This window comes from Triticum dicoccoides, chromosome 1A (assembly GCF_002162155.2).
Source record: "Triticum dicoccoides isolate Atlit2015 ecotype Zavitan chromosome 1A, WEW_v2.0, whole genome shotgun sequence".
NCBI classification, from domain to species: domain Eukaryota; kingdom Viridiplantae; phylum Streptophyta; class Magnoliopsida; order Poales; family Poaceae; genus Triticum; species Triticum dicoccoides.
Genome location: NC_041380.1, coordinates 494607907 through 494634925, shown reverse-complemented (window position 1 = coordinate 494634925; position 27019 = coordinate 494607907). Strand labels below are relative to the sequence as shown.

General features: G+C 46.9%; 3 protein-coding genes and 1 non-coding gene across 5 annotated transcripts; 2 read left to right on the top strand and 2 right to left on the bottom strand.

Annotated features, from left to right (window-relative positions):
* The first annotated feature begins 452 nt into the window (after positions 1 to 452).
* On the top strand, positions 453 to 3143 carry LOC119282166 (peptidyl-prolyl cis-trans isomerase FKBP20-1-like). Of its 2 annotated transcripts, none has more exons than XM_037562486.1 (7): positions 453 to 581; positions 664 to 720; positions 1376 to 1507; positions 1758 to 1891; positions 1979 to 2058; positions 2149 to 2241; positions 2755 to 3143. In XM_037562486.1, exons 3-7 carry the CDS (start codon positions 1399 to 1401, stop codon positions 2897 to 2899), a joined length of 561 nt encoding a protein of 186 aa, XP_037418383.1. In that variant the 5' UTR covers positions 453 to 581; positions 664 to 720; positions 1376 to 1398; the 3' UTR covers positions 2900 to 3143. The 2 variants fall into 2 exon arrangements, with proteins under 2 accessions (XP_037418383.1, XP_037418390.1); XM_037562493.1 differs by having other exon boundaries at positions 661 to 720.
* Positions 3144 to 3233: 90 nt separating this feature from the next.
* On the bottom strand, positions 3234 to 7068 carry LOC119282155 (probable protein S-acyltransferase 16). Its single transcript, XM_037562477.1, has 7 exons — positions 6454 to 7068; positions 5214 to 5306; positions 5033 to 5134; positions 4872 to 4949; positions 4682 to 4780; positions 4499 to 4594; positions 3234 to 3691 (listed from the first exon to the last, which is right to left on the bottom strand). The coding sequence occupies exons 1-7, from the start codon at positions 6724 to 6726 to the stop codon at positions 3551 to 3553; spliced, it is 882 nt and encodes a 293-aa protein (XP_037418374.1). The 5' UTR covers positions 6727 to 7068; the 3' UTR covers positions 3234 to 3550.
* Positions 7069 to 21983: 14915 nt separating this feature from the next.
* TRNAL-CAG lies at positions 21984 to 22064 on the top strand. The gene has a single exon. It is a non-coding gene; the product is annotated as a tRNA-Leu (tRNA).
* A 143-nt stretch (positions 22065 to 22207) lies between these two features.
* Positions 22208 to 25263, bottom strand: LOC119282143 (glycerol-3-phosphate acyltransferase 5-like). Its single transcript, XM_037562468.1, has 2 exons — positions 24370 to 25263; positions 22208 to 23493 (listed from the first exon to the last, which is right to left on the bottom strand). Exons 1-2 carry the CDS (start codon positions 25060 to 25062, stop codon positions 22519 to 22521), a joined length of 1668 nt encoding a protein of 555 aa, XP_037418365.1. The 5' UTR covers positions 25063 to 25263; the 3' UTR covers positions 22208 to 22518.
* Positions 25264 to 27019: the final 1756 nt, after the last annotated feature.

Sequence of the window (27019 nt, the reverse complement as noted above, 5' to 3'; positions counted from 1 at the left end):
TTGAGGCCAGCGTCGACGAGAGTGAGAAGAAAGATAAATAGAAATACAGATGGAATGCTATGTGTTGACATAAAGGATATGGACCTACTAAAGTTTGGACTCATGGTTATTAGATTGGGAAGTGTTTCTTTTTCACCCGTTGCAACGCACGGGCTCATTTGCTAGTTAACACTGAAACCCAAAGCCTAGAGATTTTTTTTTTGCTAGATCAAACTAGAGTTTTGGAATTGACCTATCTAATTTTTTGATATTTTTCAAAGAGAGTGTTTAATTTTCAACAGTTTGCACGAAAGCTATTGAGTTTATATAACAATCAGAAAAAAGAAAAAATGCATCATTTTTTTATAATAGAAATAAAGGTTTTTCAGTGCCCACAAAAAAGTTTTTTTTAGGGATAAAGCTTTTTCCTTTTTCTTTGGAAACGAGAATATACAGTCCGTAGTAGTGGCGACCGAATCGAATCGACGGAGGGCATCCTCACGCGAAACCATCCTCTGATTCCCCCTCCCCTCGTCCCATCCAGATCTTTCTGTCATCGTTTCTCCCCCCACTCCGAATCCCTCCCTCCTCTCTCTGTGAAGGTACGTGCCGCACGCCCGCATCCATCTTCCTCCTCTCCGCACACCCCTTCTAATCCCAACACCACACCCATCCGCTCAGCAGGTCCTCACCGACGTGCCCGCCGCCACGGCCCTCCCTCCAAATCGTCGCCGACACGAGGTAAATTCTACCTCCTTTGCCTGATTTTGTCATGGACCTGTAGTAGATTTTGTTGCCGTGGAGGCCTTTAGGTCTCGAATAGTTGAACACAGTCTCAGTTCAGGTTGTGCCATGCGGTAGTGCTTGAGGAAGATTGCAGTTGCCTCTAGGTTCGGCTTTAAGCCTGTAGGCTGTTGATCTGGGAGGGGGGCAACACAAAAACTTTTAGGTTACATAAATGCGTGCTGGGAGAAGATCTCTTAAGGACATGCTAAGTAGGGCCGCGCTACTACTTGTTGGAATTGTTTTGTGTAACTCAGTTGTTGTTGTTTTTTTTGCAACATTGTAACTCAGTTGTTGGAATTGGGTTATTTGTGAGACTGGCACTGTATTTTACATTTTTGTTTTGATGAGGAAAAACGGTTATAGAGTCTACTTGAGTGTTGTTCGGTACACCTTCAATTCACTGACGATTGTCTCTTGGGTCTTTTGTCGCGCTGCCAACCCTATGTCTGAAACCTTGATTTTAAAACTAGCTTCAAATTTAATTGAAAGAATTTAGACAAGTGAAGGGGCTGACTATGTTATGCATTTTCAAGTGCTTGTGCCCATTAGTTTGACCAAATTTGGTTTTGCTAGAGCACTCTAATAATGCCCTGTTCTTTCTTGCTTTCAGAATCTCCGTTCAACAGCAAGGTCATGGCAGAAACCATAGATCTAACAGGGGATGGAGGCGTTCTTAAGACGGTGGTCAGAAAAGCAAAGGATGATGCTATAAGCCCATCTGATAGCCTTCCATTGGTTGATGGTACTGCAGTCAATCCATAGCCCTCTGAGTAAAACATAGCCTCAATAATTTATTTTCTATTTGGCTGGGCGGTTGCTCAGGGTTTAAGTTATGGTACAAGTTTTTTACCTCAAGTGCTTCCAATGTTTTTCCATTCAGCTACTTTGCCCCCGAATCTTACGGCAATGCACTTTTCTATGCAATACAGTAAACGTTTCACTGCTTAATCTGCCATGTTGGGTTAAACATTTGCCTTTATACCTATCTGCAGTTCATTATGAAGGGACACTTGCTGAAAATGGCGAAGTTTTTGACACCACACATGAAGACAATTCTATTTTTTCATTTGAAGTTGGCCAGGGAGCTGTCATTAAAGCATGGGATATAGCCTTAAGAACTATGAAAGTATGTGAACGTTTATAATTGCTTGCTCACTTCGATAGCCTCGAAAGTTTCTTTCTAATATGGCATGGTGTATCACGCATGTTGAAGGTTGGCGAGATTGCAAAAATAACATGCAGGCCGGAATATGCGTATGGAAGTCCAGGCTCGCCGCCAGAGATACCAGCGAAGTTTGTTTGCCATTTCACCTCTTGATTGACTGAAGTTGTAAGCATCCCCAGGCAGAAGTTTCTGTAACAACGTTTGCTTTGTTTCTGCAGTGCAACACTCATTTTTGAGGTGGAATTACTGGCTTGCAAGCCAAGGAAAGGTTCAAGTCTGGGCAGTGTATCTGATGAGAAAGCCAGGCTAGAGTAAGACATCTCCAAGTGTTTCATCTTTTATATTTAACGCATCAAGTACCCAATAATCAGACGATGGTCGACAAAATCCTCACTGAAGCTGATCTGTGGAGGTTGGCACTTGGCAGGGAGCTAAGGAGTTGAGAACTCTGCCTCTGAATGCTCGTCCACCCCATAACATCTCTAGACAACCATAGCTTTGTTTAATCCTCCATTTTTAAGAGTTTTGTCCTTTTTTTCTGTTTCTATGGGGTAGTGGAGCTTTTGCTGTGTTTTTGGTCAGTAGTACAGTTAAGCCAGTTTTGGCATTTTTTTCTAATACAGAAGTTAGTACCCAATAATCATGTTAAACAGCATGGGACATCATATTGGAATTACATAATATAGCATATAGCCTAGCTAATATTCTTGTTTACGCGATTTCTTGAGAACACTCGAGAGTTACGTGTCATGTCTATTATCCATTTTGTAATACCCTTGTGATTGTTAGAAAGTACATGATTTTTGATACATAAATTTCGATAGGGAGCTTAAGAAACAGCGGGAGCTGTCTGCCGCCACCAAAGAGGAAGAGAAGAAGAAGAGGGAGGAGGCAAAGGCCGCGGCAGCGGCTCGTGTGCAAGCCAAACTTGACGCCAAGAAGGGCAAGGGAAAAGGAAAGGGCAAATAGATTACTCCCAACTGATGTATTAGTCGTTGCATTTGCTGCTGAGTGCTGACTGTTGTAACCTACTCCCTCCGTCTCATCAAAAAACATTTTACATTATGGGATGTAGTAGTAGAAAATAATCTGCACAAAGCATAGATTGCCTGTTGCCTTGTTGGCTACTGTGCTTCGGGGGAGATGGCGTATGTTGCCCAGCACCAGCCTTACTGAAAACATTAAATAATCACAGCAATCTTCTCTTGGTTTTAACTGCGCAGCAATGACATTTCCATGTCTGATAATGTAATTGCAGATGTATACAGCACATGTGACATTTACTTCTGAACAGATGTGCATCTCAGCAAAATTTGCTTTGATGTGCTTTCGCTTCCGAACACAGCATGTACATTTACTTTACAACATAAGGGTTAGACTTTTTGTGTACAAACACAGCCGATTATGAGCTGAGGCAGCAGTCATCTTCCTCACCAGAAATACGACCATCTCAAAACAAAACCCTGGAGAGGAAGAAATACTTCTGGATCCGCAGGTATCCTTTCTCATATCTTAAATTTGAGGGTTTTAAGAAGTATCCAGAATGGCTCAGAAATGGTACACTTTGGGCACTTGAATAGGAATATCAATCCCCTTTCTCATATTAGCAACCTATGTACCTCAATGTGAATGTAATGCTATCTTTTGTAAATCACATGGTGGTGTAGATGGTAAAATATCATACGATGCACGGAACCGTAGGCCATTGCCTGTATTGACTGATACTGGGCAGAGCCAGCAGAATATGCTACGCCCAAGCACCTGTGGATAAACAATCGGAAACATCAGAACATATAACACACGATGCTTTCCAGGGTTAAGAAAGCAAGCAAGCAAACATGATTATAGTTCGGGAAGCGGCACCACGCAAGCCCGCATCATGTGTTAAACTGGCGCCACACAGGCCTGACAGCAGACCGCCTACATCTGCTTAACTATGAATACATGCAGCAGGGCCATTGTTCAATTTAATGAACTAACTTCACCAGTCTGGTTGAAAGCAATGAAGGGAGGTGAACTACTACACTGGTTACCTGTTTCCACAGTTTGAGTTAAAACTTTTATATAACACCCTAATGTGCAAAAAGGGCAGCCCGGTGCACGTAGCTCCCTCTTGCGTAGGGTCCGGAGAAGGGTCCGACCACTTTGGGTTTTCTGTATGCAGTATTTCCCTATATTTCCGCAAAAGGCTGTTTCCGCAAAAGGCAACACCCTAACGTGCAAGACCAAAATAAAGATACATGTGAAACGCACATGCCAACAGCATGGCATAACTACATGTGACAATTTAGCAAACATTAATAAGACTAGGAAGGAATTTTTTGAAATTTGTTTGAAATATACAAATGTGCAAACTTGTGGAGGGGTGTATATGGCAAAATCTGCTTTGGAGTCAGTATCAAAATTGTGGATATCTTTAAATGGACAATAAAGCTGTTGCCATTAACACTGTCTCTGAAAATCAACTACTCCCATTCCGCATTCATATCTTAATATGTGAAACATTTAAACAGCTCAGAAAATTGTTAGTCTTTTTCGCTGCGAATAGAAAATAGTTCATCTTCTTACCGAAATAAGATTCTCATAGACACCAAGGTCATATGGATGATGATAAAGGTCTCCACCCTTTTCTGCCAACCACATTGCTCTAACTCCTTCATGGTACTGCAACCATCAATAACAAGTGTTTTTAATATTTTCTATAAACATGAATGCTGCCCAACATCAAAAGAGAAATTTGTTGTCACAAACCTCAATTGTAGTTTTATTCTGTAATATGAGGTGGATATGCCAGCCCAGGAGCACTGACAGCGCCAGAGTTAATGGACAAAGAATGATCCCACAAATAATCTGTCCATTTGGCAAGTTTAAAATTTTTGTGAGTAGTTCAGATGAACATGCAACATGCTAGGTAACTAAAAAACAACGCAAGAGTACTTACAATCAATGTTCTAGAAGAATCACTGCTTAACTGTTCATCTTTCGGAGCACTGTAAATGACGCTCCCTACAATTAGAATCTGAGATGGGAAAAATATACTTTTCAATGCTATACCACCCCAAGAAATCATATTTGCCAAAGTAATCGAAGAAACTGAACTACCATTGAATAGAAGCTTGCAATTACAGCATACAATACAAAGACCAAGAATATCTTGTAGTTCTCGTGCCCAACACAGTTATTAATCCAAATACAGTGATGGTCCTGCACATAAAAAGTTAGTGAAAACGTGGAAGGGGAGATAAAATAGAAGGATCATCATAGAATTAGTACTAGCCAGCACCATTTTCAGAACACATCTCTTGCACACACGGCAATGGTGTGCGCGTGGGGGCTTATAGTGGCTACATTTCTGGCAATATCTCAAATCACCACCCTGCAAAAGCAGTACAGATTGAGTATTTTGAGGCAACAAACTAATAAGAAGTTAATTTTTGTCAGCTATCGTCATGGAATTGTACTCCAGAGTAAATCAGACGATGGGATTTCCCCGCTTATTTACTCCCACCTCAACCTTACTCCCATACTAAGCTAATCTCCCTTTCATTTTCCCCATTTTTGGTACAAGGCAAAATCACTTTGTACTGCCAATTCGGTAGGCTACTTGCCAACAGGGAACTCTTCGTTTAACACCACAAAGCAATTTGCTTAAGTCACCTTAGAGCTCAATTTCTTCAAAAGCAGCGGTCCAAAAATCTTGTGTTGACTACCTCAATATTCTTCTTTTGTTATGCGTAATGTTTGCAGGCCCAGCAACAGAACATGCTACTTACACCTGATGTCTACCGTTATAACACACCCATGGGCACAAAACAAACTAATAAAGGGAAAACGGAAACTTGGGTATACCATTGGAAGAGGCCAAATAGCCATATTCATGCAGAGTGCTATTTATTTATCTGCATTCAAGTATTCAACTGTCGCATTCACTTTGGAAAATGCAAGATAACAAGGCATAAAATCGGAAGCTTTGCATGGTATCTAACCGCAATACCCACCAGGGCCACCATTAATAAAAAAATTAGCAAGGCCGGCCGCTCAATTTAGAGTCACTTTACTTTGCGAATAGCTTGTGCTTGTTTTGTTTAATGGCCATGGATAACACTTTGAAACTTGCTACAATTTTTTTGCTCATGATTCCAAACCCGGTGGAAATTTAAAATATTGTCTAGACAGACCTTCAAACTTAGACTGGATCCACACACACGGTGGAAGGTTCCAGGCACCAACACTCAGATTCGGATCTAAATTATCTATCTGTTATCTATCTATCAAGTCCCTCCTTTAACAGTCGCAACTTTGAGCTGAAATCGGCAGAATGGAACAGTTACACGCATAGATGGTCGTAAATGATCCAATCCCAGGAGGCAAATTGGCATTAAACCGCATTTGCCTAACTGGGAGGCGCGGCAATTGAAGCAAACTTGCCCAATTTCATGAGAAGGGGGGAAATTCTGCAAGAACCAAGCACCATTCCGCTCCACAGATCCAAAACTCCCCGACAGGCAGCCGAGGGCACGCACCTTGCGCTTGACCTCGTGGACGGGGGTGTCGGCGCCCTCGACGTCGGGCAGGAAGGCGGGCGGCACCCGGCCGGGGTCCCGGGAGACGGCGGCGGCGTAGGTGGCGAGGCAGGCGGCGGCGAGGGCCGTGAAGGCGGCGGCGTTGGCGACCCCGGCGGCCGTGGCGAGGCCGAGCCAGCCGGCGACGGCGACGAAGACCGTGGTGTAGTAGACGTAGCCGATCGCGGCGAGCACCGCGAAGATGGGCAGCGTCAGGTACCCCGGCCTCCCCATCGGCGCGGCGCGGGGGCCCCGCCTGCTGCGCGCCTGCACGCCTGGCTAGGGTTCCGGCCGGAGGAGGCGGGGGGAGGCGCGCATCCTAGGGAGGAAGATGGGAGGGAGGGGGAGGAAGAGGGTGGGTGGGTGAGTCCCGCGTGGCGTGCGGGTCGGGGCCGAGGGAGGCGGCCGGCCCGTTTTATCGGGGGCTACTTTTATTATGGATTATTCGGCGGGAAGCAGCGGCGGCGGTACCGGCTGGGCGGGGAGGAGGAGGAGAGGTCGGAGGCGCAGCGGCGGGCGAAGCATGGAGGATCTGCCGGCTCGCTGCCCAGCGCGTGAAGAACGTGGCGCAGACAGAAAGTGGCGGATTATTGATTGTGTTTGTGTGCACTGCAGAATTTGAGTGCCAGCTTTGGTTTTCGGTGCTGTTCCTTTCTGTGGGATTAGGCCGGTCAGGATAGCCATAGTGGGGTAATTTAGGTAGTAACTTAACACATCTCAATACAATTTTACTTATGTGGCAAGTATTTAATGAGGAGAGAGATGTTTGAAGTAACATAATATGTTACTGTAGCATAGTGCTTCCCGAGGTAAAATGAGTCTTAAATGAAACAAACTATGACACTACTACTAAGATACTTTGCACTATGGAGATAGTAACTTAGACTGGTGTCATGCATATGACACTAGTCTAAGTTACTCCCCACTATGACCAGCCTCATAGTGGGGAGTAAGTTAGACTAGTGTCATGCATATGACACTAGCCTAAGTTACTACCTTCATAATGCAAAGTAACATAATAGTAGTATCTTAGATGACTTCATTTATTATCTTGTAGACTCATCTTGTCTTGGAAACGCTATGTTATAGTAACATATTATGTTACCACCTCTCATTAATTACTTGCCACATAAGTAAAAAATTCTTGAAATGCGCTATGTTACTAGCTAAGTTACTCCCACTATGACTAGCCTTATCCGTTAGTGTGCGTAGTGATTGGATGACGAAGCACGTATACGTAGCAAATGTTTGGAACTTTGCGTGAAGGCAAAGCTAGCTGAATATGGCTCTGTTTATTTCAGCTTTTATCGACAGATTCCGCTACCGCGTAGCAGAATCTGAACTAAAGGATGAACCCATCAGAATTCGATTTCAGAAATCCGTTGCCGAAATCTGAATCAAAAGCGGAAGCAGCTCAGGACGTGCTTTCCAAACTCTGATTCCGTTGCGGGTCAAAATCTGAAAAAGTTGTATCAGCTGGTTTGTCAAATGACCTACATCTTTTTCACATCAGATTTTTCATAGTTGTTTTTCCACAACAAATTTTTCACAACTGCTTTTAAGAATCCACAGCCGAACCAAACAGGGCCATATCGTTGACCATTTGTGCGCCGGACTGAAAATATGGTGAAAGTGTGCATTTTAGATGTTGATGTTTTTCCTTTATAAATTTGGTCAAACTTTACAAGATTTAACTTTGAAAAGAAATCTAATACACATTATATTTTTGAGAGGGACAGTATTAACCAAGCCACAATACAGATCTATCAACCAAACCACAACACAAATGCACTCAAATCTAATAACCAAAAGACAAAGCAAACATTCAATAGCAGCAGCAGCAACAATAACAACAACAATGACAAAGCTTTTTAGTCTCAAACAAGTAGGACAAAAATTTGGAGGGGCACACGCCTGCGCACAGTGGCGGAGCTGCGGAAGAAATCCTGGGCGGACGAAACTAAAAGAAAACACAAAATATTCAAAAATGATAGACTTACAGACGAGGCTTACGGAAACAATCTTACAAACAGGCGTGGCAACTCCTAATTCACCCCCCCCCCTCCCCGAAATCTAGGGGTGGGGCCCCTCTCCACCGAACCAGATGACAATAATTCCGTCCGTAGCCTTGAATCCGTGAAAAACTATCTATAGTTATAGCATCGCTGCAAAATATTTCAACTCAACCAATGGTCGAAGAGCTGCTGCTAAAAAATCTCTCTGAACTTCATCTGTAATTGTATCATCTCTCTTTTTCTCTTGAAAACCAAATTGATTATGAATTGATTAGCCTGCCCATCACAATTATCTAGTACAAAATTAAGATGTGTATTATCAATTGATTGAATTTCAGAGTGCTACGACCTATATTTTATAGGAAATAAGTCTTTTTAGATATTTCAGTAAGGACTACATATGAATGTATATAGACATATTTTAGTATGTAGATTCACTTATTTTGCTTTGTATGTAGTCTGTATTAAAATCTCTAAAAAGACTACTTATATCTAGGAATGGAGGGAGTACTAACCAATGACTATGAGATGAGAGTTTGGAGGGTACTCATGTGCCTGTGCAGCAACGCTCATCGTCTAGGTTGCTACTCGCCCGGCTATCCTCCTTCTTAGGCATGGTCGAGCCAGCGCTGCATGGGTCGCCCTCAGGTAAACCCGGGCATGGACAACCCGGCCCAAGCCCGGCCCGAATGTCAAGCCTGAAGCCTCGTTTGCAGCCCAAAGGTACTACGGGCTAGGCTCGAGCTTCTCTTTTCCAGAATTTCGGGCTGGGCTTTTGGGCTTCGGGCCGGGCTTACATGTGCGAACACTAGAAAACAAACATTCAGGCCGGGCTTCCGGGGTTTCAGGCTTGATTTCGGGCCAGGCTCGGGCTTGAGAAAAGAGTGCATTTCAGGCTTCGGGTCGTGCTCGGGCTTGAGAAAAGAAGGTCGGGCTTTTACAAGCCTGGCCTGAAACCCGGCCTCCGCACCACTCGGCGCTGCTACTGTTTGTTGCGACGGTGCGACCGGTAGCTCAACCTCCGCGGCTCCACACCACCTCTCTCCTGCCCTCCCTGCGGCTGTATGCGTGGCTCATGCCCTAGCGTCGGTTTTCTACTCTGCTGGATATGAAGAGCAATCAAGGGAGGCATCGGCAACAGAGGTTGGTGCCAAGAAGAGAATAGTGACGAGGTGAGGCTACATGCATAAGGCAGTTGCATATATGTATCAGTATATGCACTTTTACCCCATGGGTTGGGCGGGCCATGGCACACTTTTGCCCTCACAAAGCTCCGACGGTACCTACGTTGTCGTGCTCGGCCACACAATTGCTTTGAGATTCACCAAGTCGTTGGATTCCGCATGACGGCACACCAAGTTTTAAGTTGTACTTTCTGAAACTTGGGGATTTTGTCGTTCGGTCGTATCAAGTTTCAACAGATGGAACTTTGTGAGGTTTTAAAAACTCGTCAAAATGTATACAAACGTGATCTTATTTCAAAGCCCTCGTCACAACGAACATGAATATGCAAACAAAATTTAATTTGGAATGGTTCAAAAGATTCAAAATCGAAAGCCAAAAGAAAAATAGAGTCGATGCCTCCGCACCTACGTGCCACAAATCGTCTTCCATAAGTTGGGGCAGGTCATAGTTGAAACTCATAACATTTTGATACTGATGTCTACTACTCAACCTTCTCTTGTAGACGTTGTTGGGCCTCCAAGTACAGAGGTTTGTAGGACAGTAGCAAATTTCCCTCAAGTGGATGATCTAAGGTTTATCAATCCGTAGGAGGCGTAGGATGAAGATGGTCTCTCTCAAGCAACCCTGCAACCAAATAACTTAGAGTCTCTTGTGTCCCCAACACACTCAATATAATGGTAAATTGTATAGGTGTACTAGTTCGGCGAAGAGATTGTGATACAAGTGCAATATGGATAGTAGATAATGGTTTTTGTAATCTGAAAAATATAAAAACAGCAAGGTAACTAGTGATAAAAGTGAGCGTAAACGGTATTGCAATGTGTTGAAACAAGGCATAGGGTTCATACTTTCACTAGTTCAAGTCCTCTCAACAATAATAACATAATTGGATCACATAACTATCCCTCAACATGCAACAAAGAGTCACTCCAAAGTCACTAATAGCGGAGAACGAACGAAGAGATTATGGTAGGGTACGAAACCACCTCAAAGTTATTCTTTCCAATCAATCCGTTGGGCTATTCCTATAAGTGTCACAAACAACCCTAGAGTTCGTACTAGAATAACACCTTAAGACACGAATCAACCAAAACTCTAATGTCACCTAGATACTCCAATGTCACCTCAAGTATCCGTGGGTATGATTATACGATATGCATCACACAATCTCAGATTCATCTATTCAACCATCACATAGAACCTCAAAGAGTGCCCCAAAGTTCCTACCAGAGAATCACGATGAAAACGTGTGCCAATCCTTATGCATAGGTTCATGGATGGAACCCGCAAGTTGATCACCAAAACATACATCAAGTGAATCACGTGATATCCCATTGTCACCACAGATACGCATGGCAAGACATACATCAAGGGAATCACGTAATATCCCATTGTCACCACAGATACGCATGGCAAGACATACATCAAGTGTTCTCAAATCTTTAAAGACTCAATCCGATAAGATAACTTCAAAGGGGAAACTCAATTCATTACAAGAGAGTAGAGGGGGGGAAACATCATAAGATCCAACTATAATAGCAAAGCTCGCGATACATCAAGATCGTGCCAAATCAAGAACACGAGAGAGAGAGAGAGAGAGATCAAACACATAGCTACTGGTACATACCCTCAGCCCCGAGGGAGAACTACTCCCTCCTCGTCATGGAGAGCACCGGGATGATGAAGATGGCCACCGGAGAAGGATTCCCTCTCCGGCAGGGTACCAGAACGGGTCTAGATTGGCTTTCGGTGGCTACAGAGACTTCTGGCGGCGGAACTCCCGATCTATTGTGCTCCCCGATCGTTTTAGGGTATATGAAGATATATAGGCGGAAGAAGTATGTCAAGGGGGCCACGAGGGGCCCATGAGGGTGGAGGGCGCGCCCAGGGGGGTGGGCGCGCCCCTGCCTCGTGGCTTCCTCGTTGCTTCCCTTACGTGGACTCCAAGTCTCTCGGGTTGCTTTCCTTCCAAAAATAAGTTCCGTGAAGTTTCAGGTCAATTGGACTCCGTTTGATTTTCCTTTTCTGCGATACTCTAAAACAAGGAACTGGCGCTGGGCTCTGGGTTAATAGGTTAGTCTCAAAAAATGATATAAAAGTGTATAATAAAGCCCATAAACATCCAAAACAGTTGTTAATATAGCATGGAGCAATCAAAAATTATAGATACATTGGAGACGTATCAGATACCAAGTCATGGTTCTGATGTGGATAGGTAACTTTCATGCACCTGTGTCCATGCCTAGTTCTTCGATGCTTTTCCAGTCATTTAGATATATCTTAACAAACTCCTTCCATGGCAAGTTTCTTGATATTACATAATTACAATTTATCCATTCATTATGCAGTGGCGCTTCTGGAGGCGTGCGTTCTGTATATGCCCAAATGGAAGTGCATCTAATCCCAAAGGTGGATTTTGGTAAATCTTGCCAACATATCTTGAAGAACTAATTTTACTTCAATTATATTTTAGGGAAAGTTATTTTATAGAAAAAATATTGGAATAGAAGGCGACCCCTAAATTTTTTAAAGAAAAGTGTTGATCAAGCCATGGGATCCTACTTGTCTTGGCTAGCTTCCTTACACTTCACACCCGTCGAGCCAAATGCGAAGTGTGAAGACCCTCTCATTTTCACTACACCCATGTAGCACGCCACTAAGTATGCGACTGCCTGATCGTTGCTCACTTATCACCGCTTCTATATCAAGATACGGAGTGCCACCAAGAGGGTGACGACCGGACCCTGCCCATTTAACACTACGCCCGGGTTCCGATATGACGTGTCGAGGGTTACACCCAACTATGTTGTTTTGAGCTTCATTTTTTTAAGAGTGGTTGAGTTTTAACATTGGTTTGCTAAGACCATCACAGTCCTCCTCGTCTCCCTAGGCTTGAGACCGGCTATGCCGAAAGAAGCATCCATCAAAGTCCCTGGAAGTCCTCCCAAACGGGTCCACTGCACGTCGCTACACACCGCTTCATCGTTTGAGCCAATCTGTTGTTGTTGATCGCTAATGGGAAGTCGTCAAGGCCACAGACCCGCCATATCAATACTCTAGGTAAGAGCAGTACAAATCAATACTCAAACCTCCATTATTTCTCATACACCTCACCCCAACACCGAAGGCCGCATCGACATGCTTGGAACTAGGCCGGAGGAACAAACTGTAAAGGAAGATATCACTGCCGCTCCTACAAACTCTGCTAACCTCACTGGCTAGAACGAACAGTGAAAAAATACACCACTATCGACGTCGCATATGACAGCGACGAGATGGGGAGACTTGAGGAAACCTTATTACCGGACCTGAGCCACCGCCACTACCAACGACGCACTGTTGAAGAAGACTTTATTAAGCGCCACAGGTGGAGCTACCATCAACGGAAGGGCCAAAGTGACCCACAACAAAAACCTACACAAAAGCCCTAACCAGAGATGATGAGCACACAGGGAACTATTTTTATGTTGTCGTGCATGTGATTGTTGGGGAACGTAGCAGAATTTCAAAATTTTCTACGCATCACCAAGATCAATCTATGGAGTCATCTAGCAACGAGGGAGAGAGGAGTGCATCTACATACCCTTGTAGATTGCGTGCAGAAGCGTTCAAGAGAACGGGGTTGATGGAGTCGTACTCGACGTGATCCAAATCACCGATGACCAAGTGCCGAACGGATAGCACCTCCGCGTTCAACACACGTACGGTTGGGAGACGTCTCCTCCTTCTTGATCCAGCAAGGGGGAAGGAGAGGTTGATGAAGATCCAGCAGCACGACAGTGTGGTGGTGGATGCAGCAGGATCCCGGCAGGGCTTCGCCAAGCGCAAGCGGGGAGGAGAGGTGTAACGGAGGGAGAGGGAGGCGCCAAGAGCAAGGGTGTGCGGCTGCCCTCCCTCCCCCCTCTTTATATAGGGGCCTTGGGGGGGCGCCGGCCCTAGGAGATGGATCTCCAAGGGGGGGCGGCCAAGGGGTGGCTTCCCCCCAAGCCAAGTGGGGGCGCCCCCACCCCTAGGGTTTCCCAACCCTAGGCGCAGGGGAGGCCCAAGGGGGGCGCACCAGCCCACTATGGGCTGGTTCCCCTCCCAACTCAGCCCATGGGGCCCTCCGAGATAGGTGGCCCCACCCGGTGGACCCCCGGGACCCTTCTGGTGGTCCCGGTACAATACCGGCGACCCCCGAAACCTTCTCGGTGGCCGAAACTGGACTTCCTATATATAAATCTTTACCTCCGGACCATTCCGGAACTCCTCGTGACGTCTGGGGTCTCATCTGGGACTCCAAACAACTATAGGGTTACTGCATACTAATATCTCTACAACCCTAGTGTCACCGAACCTTAAGTGTGTAGACCCTACGGGTTCGGGAGACATGCAGACATGACCGAGACGCCTCTCCGGTCAATAACCAATAGCGGGATCTGGATACCCATGTTGGCTCCCACATGCTCCATGATGATCTCATCGGATGAACCACGATGTCGAGGATTTAATCAATCCGTATACAATTCCCTTTATCAATCGGTACGTTACTTGCCCGAGACTCGATCGTCGGTATCCCAATACCTCGTTCAATCTCATTACCGGCAAGTCACTTTACTCGTGCCGTAATGCATGATCCCGTGATCAACCACTTGGTCACATTGAGCTCATTATGATGATGCATTACCGAGTGGGCCCAGAGATACCTCTCCGTCACACGGAGTGACAAATCCCAGTCTCGATTTGTGTCAACCCAACAGACACTTTCGGAGATACCTGTAATGTACCTTTATAGTCACCCAGTTACGTTGTGACGTTTGGCATACCCAAGGCACTCCTACGGGATCCGGGAGTTGCACAATCTCATGGTCTAAGGAAATGATACTTGACATTCGGAAAAAGCTACAGCAAACGAACTACACGATCTTTGAGCTATGCTTAGGATTGGGTCTTGTCCATCACATCATTCTCCTAATGATGTGATCCCGTTATCAATGACATCCAATGTCCATAGTCAGGAAACCATGACTATCTTTTGATCAACAAGCTAGTCAACTAGAGGCTCACTAGGGACATGTTGTGGTCTATGTATTCACACATGTATTACGATTTCCGCATAACACAATTATAGCATGAATAGTAGACAATTATCATGAACAAAGAAATATAATAATAACCATTTTATTATTGCCTCTAGGGCATATTTCCAACAGTCTCCCACTTGCACTAGAGTCAATATTCTAGTAACATTGTGATGAATCGAACACCCATGCAGTTCTGTGTTGATCATGTTTTGCTCTAGGGAGAGGTTTAGTCAACGGATCTGCCACATTCAGGTCCGTATGTACTTTACAAATCTCCATGTTTCCATTTTGAACACTTTCATGAATGGAGTTGAAGCGACGCTTGATATGCCTGGTCTTCTTGTGAAACCTGGGCTCCTTGGCAAGGGCAATAGCTCCAGTGTTGTCACAGAATATAGTCATCAGGCCCGACGCATTGGGTATGACTCCTAGGTCGGTAATGAACTCCTTCACCCAGACTGCTTCTTGTGCTGCCTCCGAGGCTGCCATGTACTCCGCTTCACATGTAGATCCCGCCACAACACTTTGCTTGCAACTTCACCAGCTTACTGCCCTACCATTCAAAACATACACGTATCCGGTTTGTGACTTAGAGTCATCCACATCTGTGTCGAAGCTAGCATCAACGTAACCCTTTGACGAGCTCTTCGTCACCTCCATAAACGAGAAACATTTCCTTAGTCCTTTTCAGGTACTTCAGGATATTCTTGACCGTTGTCCAGTGTTCCATGCCGGGATTACTTTGGTACCTTCCTACCAAACTTATGGCAAGGTTTACATCAGGTCTGGTACACAGCATAGCATACATGATAGACCCTATGGCCGAGGCATAGGGGACGACACTCATCTTTTCTCTATCTTCTCCCGTGGTCGGGCATTGAGCCGTGCTCAATCTCGTTCCTTGCAATACAGGCAAGAACCCCTTCTTTGACTGATCCATTTTGAACTTCTTCAATATCTTGTCAAGGTACATCTCTGTGAAAGACCAATGAGGCGTCTCGATCTATCTCTATAGATCTTGATGCCTAATATATAAGCAGCTTCTCCAAGGTCCTTCATTGAAAAACACTTGTTCAAGTAGGCCTTTATGCTTTCCAAGAATTCTATATCATTTCCCATCAACAGTATGTCATCCACATACAATATGAGAAATGCTACAGAGCTCCCACTCACTTTCTTGTAAATGCAGGCTTCTCCATAAGTCTGCGTAAACCCAAACGCTTTGATCATCTCATCAAAACGAATGTTCCAACTCCGAGATGCTTGCACCAGCCCATAAATCGAGCGTTGGAGCTTGCACACCTTGTCAGCATTCTTAGGGTCGACAAAACCTTCCGGCTACATCATATACAATTCTTCCTTAAGGAAACCATTAAGGAATGCCGTTTTGACGTCCATTTTCCATATCTCATAATCATAGAATGCAGCAATTGCTAACATGATTCGGACGGACTTCAGCTTCGCTATGAGTGAGAAAGTCTCATCGTAGTCAACCCCTTGAACTTGTCGATAACCCTTAGCGACAAGTCGAGCTTTATAGATGGTCACATTACCATCCGCATCTGTCTTCTTCTTAAAGATCCTTTTATTTTCTATGGCCCGCCGATCATCGGGCAAGTCAGTCAAAGTCCATACTTCGTTTTCATACATGGATCCTATCTCGGATTTCATGGCTTCCAGTCATTTGTCGGAATCCGGGCCCGCCATCGCTTCTTCATAGTTCGAAGGTTCACCGTTGTCTAACAACATGATTTCCAAGACAGGGTTGCCGTACCACTCTGGTGCGGAACGTGTCCTCGTGGACCTACGAAGTTCAGTAGCAACTTGATCTGAAGTTTCATGATCATCATCATCAACTTCCTCTCTAGTCGGTGCAGGCACCTCAGGAACATTTTCTTGAGCTGCGCCACTTACCGGTTCAAGAGGTAATACTTCATCAAGTTCTACTTTCCTCCCACTTATTTCTTTCAAGAGAAACTATTTCTCTAGAAAGGACCCATTCTTGGCAACAAAGATCTTGCCTTTGGATCTGAGGTAGAAGGTATACCCAATAGTTTCTTTAGGGTATCCTATGAAGACGCATTTTTCCGATTTGGGTTCGAGCTTTTCTGGTTGAAGTTTCTTGACATAAGCATCGCATCCCCAAATTTTTAGAAACGACAACTTAGGTTTCTTCCCAAACCATAATTCATACGGTGTCGTCTCAACGGATTTCGACGGAGCCCTATTTAAAGTGAATGCGGTAGTCTCTAAAGCATAGCCCCAAAATGACAGCGGTAAATCGGTAAGAGACATCATAGATCGCACCATATCTAATAGAGTGCGATTACGACTTTCGGACACACCATTACGCTGAGGTGTTCCAGGCGGCGTGAGTTGTGAAACTATTCCACATTTTCTTAAGTGTGTGCCAAATTCATGACTCAAGTATTCTCCCCCAAGATCTGATCGCAAGAACTTGATTTTTCTGTCACGTTGATTCTCAACCTCACTCTGAAATTCCTTGAACTTTTCAAAAGTCTCAGACTTGTGTTTCATTAAGTAGACATACCCATATCTACTCAAGTCAACAGTGAGGGTGAGAACATAACGATAGCCACCGCGAGCCCCAACACTCATTGGACCGCACACATCAGTATGTATGATTTCCAATAAGTTGGTTGCTCGCTCCATTGTTCCTGAGAACGGAGTCTTGGTCATTTTACCCATGAGGCATGGTTCACACGTGTCAAATGATTCGTAATCAAGAGACTCTAAAAGTCCATCTGCATGTAGCTTCTTCATGCGTTTGACACCTATGTGACCAAGGCGGCAGTGCCACAAGTATGTGGGACTATCATTGTCAACCTTACATCTTTTGGTATTCACACTATGAATATGTGTAACATTACGCTCGAGATTCATTAAGAATAAACCATTCACCAACGGAGCATGACCATAAAACATATCTCTCATATAAATAGAACAACCATTATTCTCGGATTTAAATGAGTAGCCATCTCGAATTAAACGAGATCCTGATACAATGTTCATGCTCAAAGCTGGCACTAAATAACAATTATTGAGGTTTAAAACTAATCCTGTAGGTAAATGTAGAGGCAGCGTGCCGACGGCGATCACATTGACCTTGGAACCATTCCCGACGCGCATCGTCACCTCGTCCTTCGCCAGTCTCCGTTTATTCCGCAGCTCCTGCTTTGAGTTACAAATGTGAGCAACCGCACCGGTATCAAATACCTAGGAGCTACTACGAGTACTGGTAAGGTACACATCAATTACATGTATATCACATATACATTTAGTGTTGCCGGCCTTATTGTCCGCTAAGTATTTGGGGCAGTTCCGCTTCCAGTGACCACTTCCCTTGCAATAAAAACACTCAGTCTCGGGCTTGGGTCCATTCTTTGGCTTTTTCCCGGCAGCTTGCTTACCGGGCGCGGCAACTCCCTTGCCGTCCTTCTTGAAGTTCTTTTTACCCTTGCCTTTCTTGAACTTAGTGGTTTTATTCACTATCAACATTTGATGTTCCTTTTTGATTTCCACCTCCGCTGATTTCAGCATTGAATATACCTCAGGAATGGTCTTTTCCATCCCCTGCATATTGAAGTTCATCACAAAGATTTTGTAGCTTGGTGGAAGCGACTGAAGGATTCTGTCAATGACTGCGTCATCCGGGAGATTAACTCCCAGCTGAGTCAAGCGGTTATGCAACCCAGACATCTTGAGTATGTGCTCACTGACAGAACTATTTTCCTCCATCTTACAGCTGAAGAACTTGTCGGAGACTTCATATCTCTCGACCCGGGCATGAGCTTGAAAAACCATTTTCAGCTCTTCGAACATCTCATATGCTCCGTGTCTCTCAAAACGCTTTTGGAGCCCCGGTTCTAAGCTGTAAAGCATGCCGCACTGAACGAGGGAGTAATCATCAGCACGTGACTGCCAAGCGTTCATAACGTCTTGGTTCTCTGGGACAGGTGTGTCACCTAGCGGTGCTTCTAGGACATAATCCTTCTTGGCAGCAATGAGGATGATCCTCAGGTTCCGGACCCAGTCCGTATAGTTGCTGCCATCGTCTTTCAGCTTGGTTTTCTCTAGGAACGCGTTGAAGTTGAGGACAATGTGGGTCATTTGATCTACAAGATATATTGTAAAGATTTTAGACTAAGTTCATGATAATTAAGTTCAGCTAATCAAATTATTCAATGAACTCCCACTCAGATAGACATCCCTCTAGTCATCTAAGTGAAACATGATCCGAGTTAACTAGGCCGTGTCCGATCATCACGTGAGACGGACTAGTTAACATCGGTGAACATCTTCATGTTGATCGTATCTTCTATACGACTCATGCTCGACCTTTCGGTCTTCCGTGTTCCGAGGTCATGTCTGTACATGCTAGGCTCGTCAAGTCAACCTAAGTGTATTGTGTGTGTAAATCTGGCTTACACCCGTTGTATTCGAACGTTAGAATCTATCACACCCGATCATCACGTGGTGCTTCGAAACAACGAGCTTCGCAACGATGCATAGTTAGGGGGAACACTTTCTTGAAATTATTACGAGGGATCATCTTATTTAAGCTACCGTTGTTCTAAGCAAATAAGATGTAAAACATGATAAACATCACATGCAATCAAATAATGACATGATATGGCCAATATCATTTGCTCCTTTTGATCTCCATCTTCGGGGCTTCATGATCATCGTTGTCACCGGCATGACACCATGATCTCCATCATCATGATCTTCATCATCGTGTCTTCTTGAAGTTGTCTCGTCATCTATTACTTCTACTACTATGGCTAACGGTTTAGCAATAAAGTAAAGTATTACATGACGTTATATGTTAACACGCAGGTCACAAATAAATTAAGACAACTCCTATGGCTCCCGCCGGTTGTCATACTCATCGACATGCAAGTCGTGATTCCTATTACAAAAACATGATCATCCCATACATCACATATATCATTCATCACATCCTTTGGCCATATCACATCACAAAACACTTGCTGCAAAAACAAGTTAGACGTCCTCTAATTGTTGTTGCAAGTTTTTACGTGGCTGCTATAGGATTCTAGCAAGAACGTTTCTTACCTACGCCAAAACCATAACGTGAATTGCCAATTTCTATTTACCCTTCATAAGGACCCTGTTCATCAAATTCGATCCGACTAAAGTGGGAGAGACAGACACCGGCCAGCCACCTTATGCAACTAGTGCATGTCAGTCGGTGGAACCAATGTCACGTAAGCGTACGTGTAAGGTCGGTCCGGGCCGCTTCATCCCACAATGCCGCCGAATCAAGATAAGACTAGTAACAGCAAGATAATTGACAATATCGACGCCCACAACTACTTTGTGTTCTACTCGTGCATAGTAACTACGCATAGACCTAGCTCATGATGCCACTGTTGGGGAACGTAGCAGAATTTTAAAATTTTCTACGCATCACCAAGATCAATCTATGGAGTCATCTAGCAACAAGGGACAGAGGAGTGCATCTACATACCCTTGTAGATCGCGTGCGGAAGCGTTCAAGAGAACGGGGTTAATGGAGTCGTACTCAACGTGATCCAAATCACCGATGACCAAGTGCCAAACGGACAGCACCTCCGCGTTCAACACACGTACGGTTGGGAGACGTCTCCTCCTTCTTGATCCAGCAAGGGGGAAGTAGAGGTTGATGAAGATCCAGCAGCATGACGGCGTGGTGGTGGATGCAGCAGGATCCCGGCAGGGCTTCGCCAAGCGCAAGCGGGGAGGAGAGGTGTAACAGAGGGAGAGGGAGGCGCCAAGAGCAAGGGTGTGCGGCTGCCCTCCCTCCCCCCTCTTTATATAGGGGCCTTGGGAGGGGGCGCCGGCCCTAGGAGATGGATCTCCAAGGGGGGCGGCGGCCAAGGGGTGGCTTCCCCCCCAAGCCAAGTGGGGGCGCCCCCACCCCTAGGGTTTCCCAACCCTAGGCGCAGGGGAGGCCCAAGGGGGGGCGCACCAGCCCACTATGGGCTGGTTCCCCTCCCAACTCAGCCCATGGGGCCCTCCGGGATAGGTGGCCCCACCCGGTGGACCCCCGGGACCCTTCCGGTGGTCCCGGTACAATACCGGCGACCCCCGAAACCTTCCCGATGGCCGAAACTGGACTTCCTATATATAAATCTTTACCTCCAGACCATTCCGGAACTCCTCGTGACGTCCGGGATCTCATCCGGGACTCCTAACAACTTTCGGGTTACTGCATACTAATATCTCTACAACCCTAGCGTCACCGAACCTTAAGTGTGTAGACCCTACGGGTTCGGGAGACATGCAAACATGATCGAGACGCCTCTCCGGTCAATAACCAACAGCGGGATCTGGATATCCATGTTGGCTCCCACATGCTCCACGATGATCTCATCGGATGAACCACGATGTCGAGGATTCAATCAATCCGTATACAATTCCCTTTGTCAATTGGTACGTTACTTGCCCGAGACTCGATCGTCGGTATCCCAATACCTCGTTCAATCTCGTTACCGGCAAGTCACTTTACTCGTGCCGTAATGCATGATCCCGTGATCAACCACTTGGTCACATTGAGCTCATTATGATGATGCATTACCGAGTGGGCCCAGAGATACCTCTTCGTCACACGGAGTGACAAATCCCAGTCTCGATTCGTGTCAACCCAACAGATACTTTCGGAGATACCTGTAATGTACTTTCATAGTCACCCAGTTACGTTGTGACGTTTGGCATACCTAAGGCACTTCTACGGTATCCGGGAGTTGCACAATCTCATGGTCTAAGGAAATGATACTTGACATTCGGAAAAGCTACAACAAACGAACTACACGATCTTTGAGCTATGCTTAGGATTGGGTCTTGTCCATCACATCATTCTCCTAATGATGTGATCCCGTTATCAATGACATCCAATGTCCATAGTCAGGAAACCATGACTATCTTTTGATCAACGAGCTAGTCAACTAGAGGCTCACTAGGGACGTGTTGTGGTCTATGTATTCACACATGTATTACGATTTTCGATAACACAATTATAGCATGAATAATAGAGAATTATCATGAACAAAGAAATATAATAATAACCATTTTATTATTGCCTCTAGGGCATATTTCCAACAGTGATGTGTAAGATCGTTATGTGTTTTCATGTTATATGCTAAGAGAGTTTTGTTGTTTACGTTGTATATAATTATACCTGTTTGTTAGAATTGGACATCAAGTCAAGATGGCCGAGTTGGTCTAAGGCGCCAGTTTCAGGTACTGGTCCGAAAGGGCGTGGGTTCAAATCCCACTCTTGACAATTCCTTTTCCCCTGTTTTTTCTCTTTCTTATTTGCACTCCGACCTTTACCACAACCGTACAGAACCAAAATTACTCATCGCTGCTCACTCCAAAAGTAATACAGTACGTGACGTCCTTTCAATCGCTCAACTGCAGACTAGATGGAGATAAGCCCATCGATTTCAGTAAAACCCATCACTGTAAAAAAAGATGGAGATAAGCCAATACAGACTAGAGGACTGCTCAACTACCAACGACTCAAGCTCATTAATTACAGACACTACACTCGCCCGAAGATTTACAACACCAAAATTGAACACTTTTCTTTTTGAAAGAAAAAAACTAAAAACAAACGTGTAGATTAACGTGAATTTCTAACGTCTGTGGTATGTTACAATTTTTTGTTGAGCAGATATACAGCAGCATGTAGCCGGTTGAGTGGTTGGGCTACATGCATGCCTTTGTTCCGGTGGTTAATCGATCTTGGTGAAGCGCAAGAACCCGAGCACCTCCCTGACCCGGCGCTGCCATCCTGGCTTGGTCGCCGCCGTCGCCGTCGCCGTCGCGGCGGGCTTGGCGCCGACGATGCCGTCGTTGCCGGCGAGCACCCGGTACTTGTCCTTGCGGGTGAAGGTGGTGCACTCGAACCCCAGCGTGGCCGCGAGTATCCTCTGCACGTAGTTGGCGACGTCGACGGGGCTCCTCCCGGCGGCGCACGTCGCCTCGGCGGGGAGCTGGTTCAGGAACGTCACCTCGTACACCGGCCGCGGGTTCATGAAGAAGAAGATGGGGTCCATGGCCTTCCACCCCCGCGCCGTCGTCGGGTGGAAGAGCCCCACGCGGTAGTTGGTCGCCACGGGGACGATCCGGTCGCTCAGCTCCGCGAACAGCGCCGAGAAGCGGAGCAGGAAGGGCTCCCGGCAGGTGGTGCCCTCGGGGCACACCGCCACGTCGCCCCGCGCCAGCTCCGCCCGCATCCGCGCCGCGTCCGTGTCGCGGTCGCGCGTCAACCGCACCGTCGGGATCGGCGACAGGACCTCCGAGAGCCGGGAGAGGGAGTAGGTCACGGCGGCCACGCGCCGGCCGAGCACGAACGCGAGCGCCACCGGGTCCATGAGCGTGCGGTGCGTGCAGACGAAGAGGACGCCCGTGGGCGAGCCGTTGGCGCCGGTAGTCGGGGCGGGGGGCCGGCCGCGCGTGATGACGGCGCCGCCGACGAAGGGGGCGACGTAGGGGAGGGCCTGGATGGGGAGGACGATGCCGAGCGTGATGCGGACGATGGCGAGGAGGACGCCGAGGGGGATCCAGAGGAGGATGGCGATGGACATGAGCGCCGTCGGCCGGCGCACGAGCCGACCGTCGTGGAAGATGACCGGGCGAAACGGAGGGCACTTCGGTCGCTTCGCCACGTCGTCGTCGTCCGCGGAGAACGGCGGCTGGAGTTGCTCCTGCATCCACGCATGTAACGTATTCAGATGTCATGTAAGGTTACTCATCTTTTGGAAGAAAAAAAAGTTACCCATGCTCAGGGCTTCAACTAAAAATGAAGAAGCAAAGTGGAAAAAATCGAACCTATAGTTTTTGTGAAGATAAAAGTAATAAGTGAATTGATTTTCCAAAAATAATAGCATGCTTTTACAAAAAAAACTGCACCAAAGGTTTGTAGTCTTCAACCGAAGTTGAGCTCTCCAAAGCCCATGTAAAACGAACCAAATTATTCTTAGAAAAACAGAACAATATCTTTAAAAAACGGAACTTGCCAAAAAAAATTGAAAAATCCAAAAGAAATTCAAAAGCCTCCCTCCCTTTTCGGTTTGTTAGCCCCGTCTAAAAAAAGCAGAGTGTCTTATTTGTCAGGCTTATTGTCCTGGAAATAGGCAAATATAGGTATTTTTGCATTGAATTCTGTCATTTTTTTAATGTAAAAAGTGGGAGGGCCATGCATGCAACATTAATATGTTGTCTAGCGTTTAGAGGATGTTTGTTTCCAGAGACTTATTGGTCTAGGGATTTAAATAAGTTACTATAAGTCTCATCTAAACCAAACATGAGGGATTTATAGGGACTTAAAATGGGCATTTCAGACTTATGAAATAAGACTCTTAAGGAGGGATTTATAGGGACTTATAGTTGTAATATGGTCTTATAGAGACTTATAAGTCATAGAAACCAAACAGATAGGGACTTTTTAGGGACTTGAGACTAAAAAAAGTCTTAGAACTTATGAACCAAACAGGGCCTTAGTTATGTTCTCCTTGATTAATGTGATTTGTGAGATAAGTAAAAAAACAGAAAAGGAGAACTTTGTAGAGAGCGCAGCTCACCTTGCACAAGGGCAAGAACGATCGTGCCATTTCCGACCGGCCCAGACCGAGGTCCGGCCGGTCGCCGTCCCGGAAAAGCGCGCGCACGCGTTCGGCGACGGCCTCGTCGCGGCCGCCCTTGATGAGCCCGGTGCACCGCCTGAGCCGGCTGTACTCGACGTCGCAGCCGACGACGTCGTGCGCGCCGAGGTGCTCCCTGGCGAACCACTCGACCATGACCCGGGGCATGCGGGTGACGACGACGCGCCTCCCCTCGCAGGCCCCGAAGGCCGCCCACGCGGCGGGGTCGACGTCGTCGGCCATGAACTTGGGCAGCACGGCGCGCGCCACGGCCTCCAGCTCCGCCCGCGGCACCCCGGCCGTGGCCACGAACGCCGCGCAGCGCAGCGCCAGGCCGCCCCGGCCCAGCAGCAGCTCCAGCAGGCGCAGCGCCGGCCAGAGCGCCAGCAGCGCGGCGAAGCGCGGCAGGCCGGACGCCTCGAACGCCACGAGCATGAAGTAGGGGAAGGTGCAGGCGTCGCGCAGCAGCGTGCCCTCCAGCTCCGCCACCACCGACGACGGCATGGCCGCCATGCGTCGTCGACCGACCGACGATCTTGCCACCGAGCTGGTCTGCTGCACCTCGGACGTAGTTGTGAGCGTGGGAGTGTGCGAGGTGGGAGTCGGACGAGGAATGGAAGGGAGCGGGCGCATGCGCGGGGGATATAGGGGGGTGTCCGGCGCCGGGCGACCGGGTCGCCGGGGGCGGTGGGCAGCGTCTGGCTTGACCGCGGGCGCCGTCGCCGATTCAGGTAAGCGGACTGCACCCACCGCGTTGGCGCGCGTGCATGCAGAGTTGCGTGGAGGTGTGGATTGCGCGGGACGACGACCGCCCGACCTAACCCACCTCTCGGAAGTCTCAACAAACCGGATCTATCTCGCTTGCTTCAGTCTGCTTAGCCAGTGCCCGGTCGGGGGCTTAACTACTAACCACTGTCAGGGAAATCCGGACGTGTGAACCGCGAAGAGGAGATAGCTACGTTGTTGCACTGGTATAGTAGTAAGAGCATCTCCAACGGCCGCATAAAAATCTCGTGCCCAATAAAAATTATAGCGTGTCACTGTAGCATTTTTAGTGCGCCGGGACCAACATTGCTTTAGCAGACGTCTAAAGACGCGCGTTCAAAAAGCAGACAGTGCAAATTGTGAAGCACGCCCGATCCGAAACTTAAAATATGCTACGCGCGATAGCGTTTTTCAGCGCGCCCAATACTTTTTAGCGCTACAGCATCTGTTGGAGCTGCTGGGTGTAAAAAAACGAATTTTTAATGCGCGAAACTCTTTTTGGACGCCTGTTGAAGATGCTCTAAGTTGCCTGGTGGCGTGCCGTGGCGTGGGAAATCTGGCCGACGTGGTACGAGACGACGTACACACTAACACACACCTGTCGCGTGCGGAGCGGCTTGGATCTCCGGCCGGCCACCTTTGTGCCGTGCGCGGTTTGCGCGGGGCGTTGTTAGCTCTTGAATGCTGATGCCGACTCCCCTGGGTAGATTAGAAGATAGGAGTATCATTTCAGACAGAGAGGGGTAGAGGAGAGAGCGTGCTGGCACTTTCTCTCTGTGTGTTTTACGCACCGCACTCGTCTCGTGACGCTGTCTTAATCAGGCACGTGGCCATGCGGTCGTCGATTGACCTGCTAACAGCGGTTCTCTTCGGACTTGTACCACAAACATAACTGGTTTACAGTGTCCTCGTTGCTCACCACTTGACCTTAACTAGTAGCAAAACCATGCATGCATGCATGGTCCAGGCTCGGAGCAAGTAGTACCGGCGACACAGTCGGGCCCGTGTATACGCTGTTGCTCACGCGACACATGCGGCTGATCTAGCCGTAGGTAGATGCAATCAGCATGCGCTCGTCTGTCTGTCACCAATGACCTGGGAACAGTGACCAGCAACAAAACACTATTATCAACGGGTTACGGGTGCACGAGGGAGGGTCGCCTGTACTAGTATAGTAGTTGTCTCATCATATTCAATGTGCTGTTTCTGGAAACGGCTCGATGCCTATCATGTCAGTGTGTGTGTGTGTGTGTGTGTGTGTGTGTGTGTGTGTGTGTGTGTGTGTTAGCAAGCGAGCTGCACGTCCTTATTTTGACAGAGACTCGAAATTAAACCCTACGTCGCAGTTTCAATCGACCTGTACCTACGTGTCAACGGCAGCACGGCGCGCTGGGTGCAGGCGGCACGTTTTTAAACCGTCGAAGGCAAGGTACTACTTGGGTTTTTCCCGGGACAGTAATGGCGGCGGCGGTGTTTCCACACGCCGTTTTCCGGGTCAGGATTGATCTCCGATCGAGCTAACATATGGATACGGCGAGTTGGGCCGACGGAGACAGGAGAGAGGACAGCGCCGAGACGGTGCATGCATGCTCTAGTGCGTTGTCGACTCGGTGTAAGCTGTTGGAAAAAGTCTGGGCGTGCCAGAATTAGGGGTCGCCCTCTGCTATGTTTAGCAGTTAAGAGTCCAACGCTGAGTTGACAAATTTTCCCAGACTTTGTAGTCTTTTGTTCCTTTCCGATCCCGTTTTAATCTCCTCCGCTATACTCATGTGACTTTCGTGCGAAACAAGCACTACTGCGTGATAAATGGTTTTACACTCTTAAG